The 1801-nt window shown below is 43.7% G+C and overlaps 1 protein-coding gene across 2 annotated transcripts in view; it reads right to left on the bottom strand.

Annotated features, from left to right (window-relative positions):
• The window catches only part of znf414 (zinc finger protein 414), a 7890-nt gene extending 6400 nt beyond the window's left edge, over positions 1–1490 (bottom strand). The window contains exons 1-3 of one of the 2 annotated variants that reach the window (XM_014021189.1): positions 1130–1490; positions 763–1041; positions 544–666 (exon numbers count right to left, since the gene is read on the bottom strand). In XM_014021189.1, coding sequence (XP_013876643.1) covers positions 544–666; positions 763–1041; positions 1130–1316 — 589 coding nt within the window. In that variant the 5' untranslated portion in view covers positions 1317–1490. The remainder of the gene's footprint in view (positions 1–543; positions 667–762; positions 1042–1129) is intronic. The other variant, XM_014021188.1, reaches the window with a different exon arrangement.
• Between the last annotated feature and the right edge of the window lie 311 nt (positions 1491–1801).

Genomic DNA, 1801 nt, shown 5'->3' with positions numbered 1-1801 from the left:
TTTGTTGCTCACAATTAAATCATATTTTGATTATCATATATGCAGACTTTTCTCGTATTATTCCAACGTGTTTCTGCTTTTACGACCACAGTGTTCAATACTTTTTCCCTGTGCCATTCCACATTATTACAAATAACTTCATTTCTGGACATTTATGGTTTGATTTCTTTGTATGTATGGATCACTTGGGTTGTTACCGACATCTGGTGAAAATTTCATGTCATTAGCCCCTCTAGTAATATATTTACTGRGAAAAATGGTGACGTGTTCAATACTTATTTTACCCGCTGTATGTGTCCACATTTGCTTCTGTACATATGTCAAGGACATCTACATGTACATACTACATGTTCATACATACATACGTATATACTTACAAATATATGTACCGAAACATCACAGTACACACACGTACATAATAAAAACCAACTTGTGTGCATACGTGTTCATATATAATGAAACATACACACCTAGTCATTCAGATACATCAGTATGTAGAATAGATACACAAGACAAATAAATAAACCTATAACCAATACACACCAGCTGGTGTTGTGCTCGTTGGAGTACTCCGCACCGATGAAGCTGAAGAACATGGCAAGATGGAGGACGTAGGACTGGATACAGGCTGGGACTCTTCAGGGTCAGCTAAAGATTCAACTGATTCTGTAATGAAAATGATTAAAACAGTCAATCAAACTAACCACAACAATTAATTAATTAATTTGTTAGTAACGCAGCACACTGTGTACATGAACAGACCTCTGGCCCCCGTGATAGAGCTTTCTTCTTCATCCTGTGTGGCCTGCTCGTCGGCCTCCACTGCGGCCTGCCCGTCGACCAGCTCCTCCTCGACTCTGGCTGGCGTGTTGCTCGTCGTCTCCCTCGGTGCGTAGAACGGCTGGAGGAACGACAACACCGCCATGTACTTCCACTCTTGCTTGGTCGAAGCTGCCGAACCACTCCGTCTTTCCCTTATTTTTTTCATCTCCTTCGCATATGAGTCGCGCAGTGTCTTCCACCTTCTCCGACAAGCGTCCACTGAACAAACACATCGCACGTTGGGGCTGTACTTCAATATGCCTTCGGTACGATCAATTCACGGTATCACAAGTTTCGCAAAACTTACCTGACACGCCGACTTCCTCGCTGACCCTCCTCCAGGCAAGTTCCCTTTGCTTGTTCTTGTTCGGGCAGACACTCGAATCATAAAGGATTGGGTTTTTACAAACAGCGACGATCAGCTTGTCCTCCATTTTGTTTGTTGTTGTTGTGATCTGACTTCGCGGGCTTTTCGTGGATATCCGCCTCGTCATCAGTACGCGACTGAACAGAGTCTCTCTGATTGGTTGATGCGACGTGGCGAGCAGCCAAAATTCAGATTTTCCAAGTCGTCCGTCGGCCGCTTGGAACGTGCCTCACTGCGGCAAGCCGGATTATTCACTAATAATCCTCGCCCGTCTGGTTAAAAAGTCAAACGCTTCGAAACGTGCTGCTCCAATGCCGCCAGACGCGCTGCTCGGCTGCTAATAGACGCCCCTAGATGCGCGTCCACCACAAGGAGGTTCTGGAGGAGACGAGTGCGCAAAGACCACGTGACCGTGTTATCGGCTGGTGAAGCTAACGGCTAATGCTAAACGGGCAAGACTGGATTTCCCATTACTGTAAATGTTGGTGACTGAGCAGAAAAAAAGAACTGACAATGTAAAAATCATTAAAACTATTAATAATAATATTAATCCAATTATTATTAATATTTTACAGTTTATATAATCTAATCATATCTATGCCAGAAAAGCTG

Source organism: Austrofundulus limnaeus, unplaced genomic scaffold, assembly GCF_001266775.1.
Source record: "Austrofundulus limnaeus strain Quisiro unplaced genomic scaffold, Austrofundulus_limnaeus-1.0 Scaffold281, whole genome shotgun sequence".
Taxonomy (NCBI): domain Eukaryota; kingdom Metazoa; phylum Chordata; class Actinopteri; order Cyprinodontiformes; family Rivulidae; genus Austrofundulus; species Austrofundulus limnaeus.
Note: the sequence above shows the minus strand (reverse complement) of the source record. Positions and strands in the feature narration are given on the sequence as shown.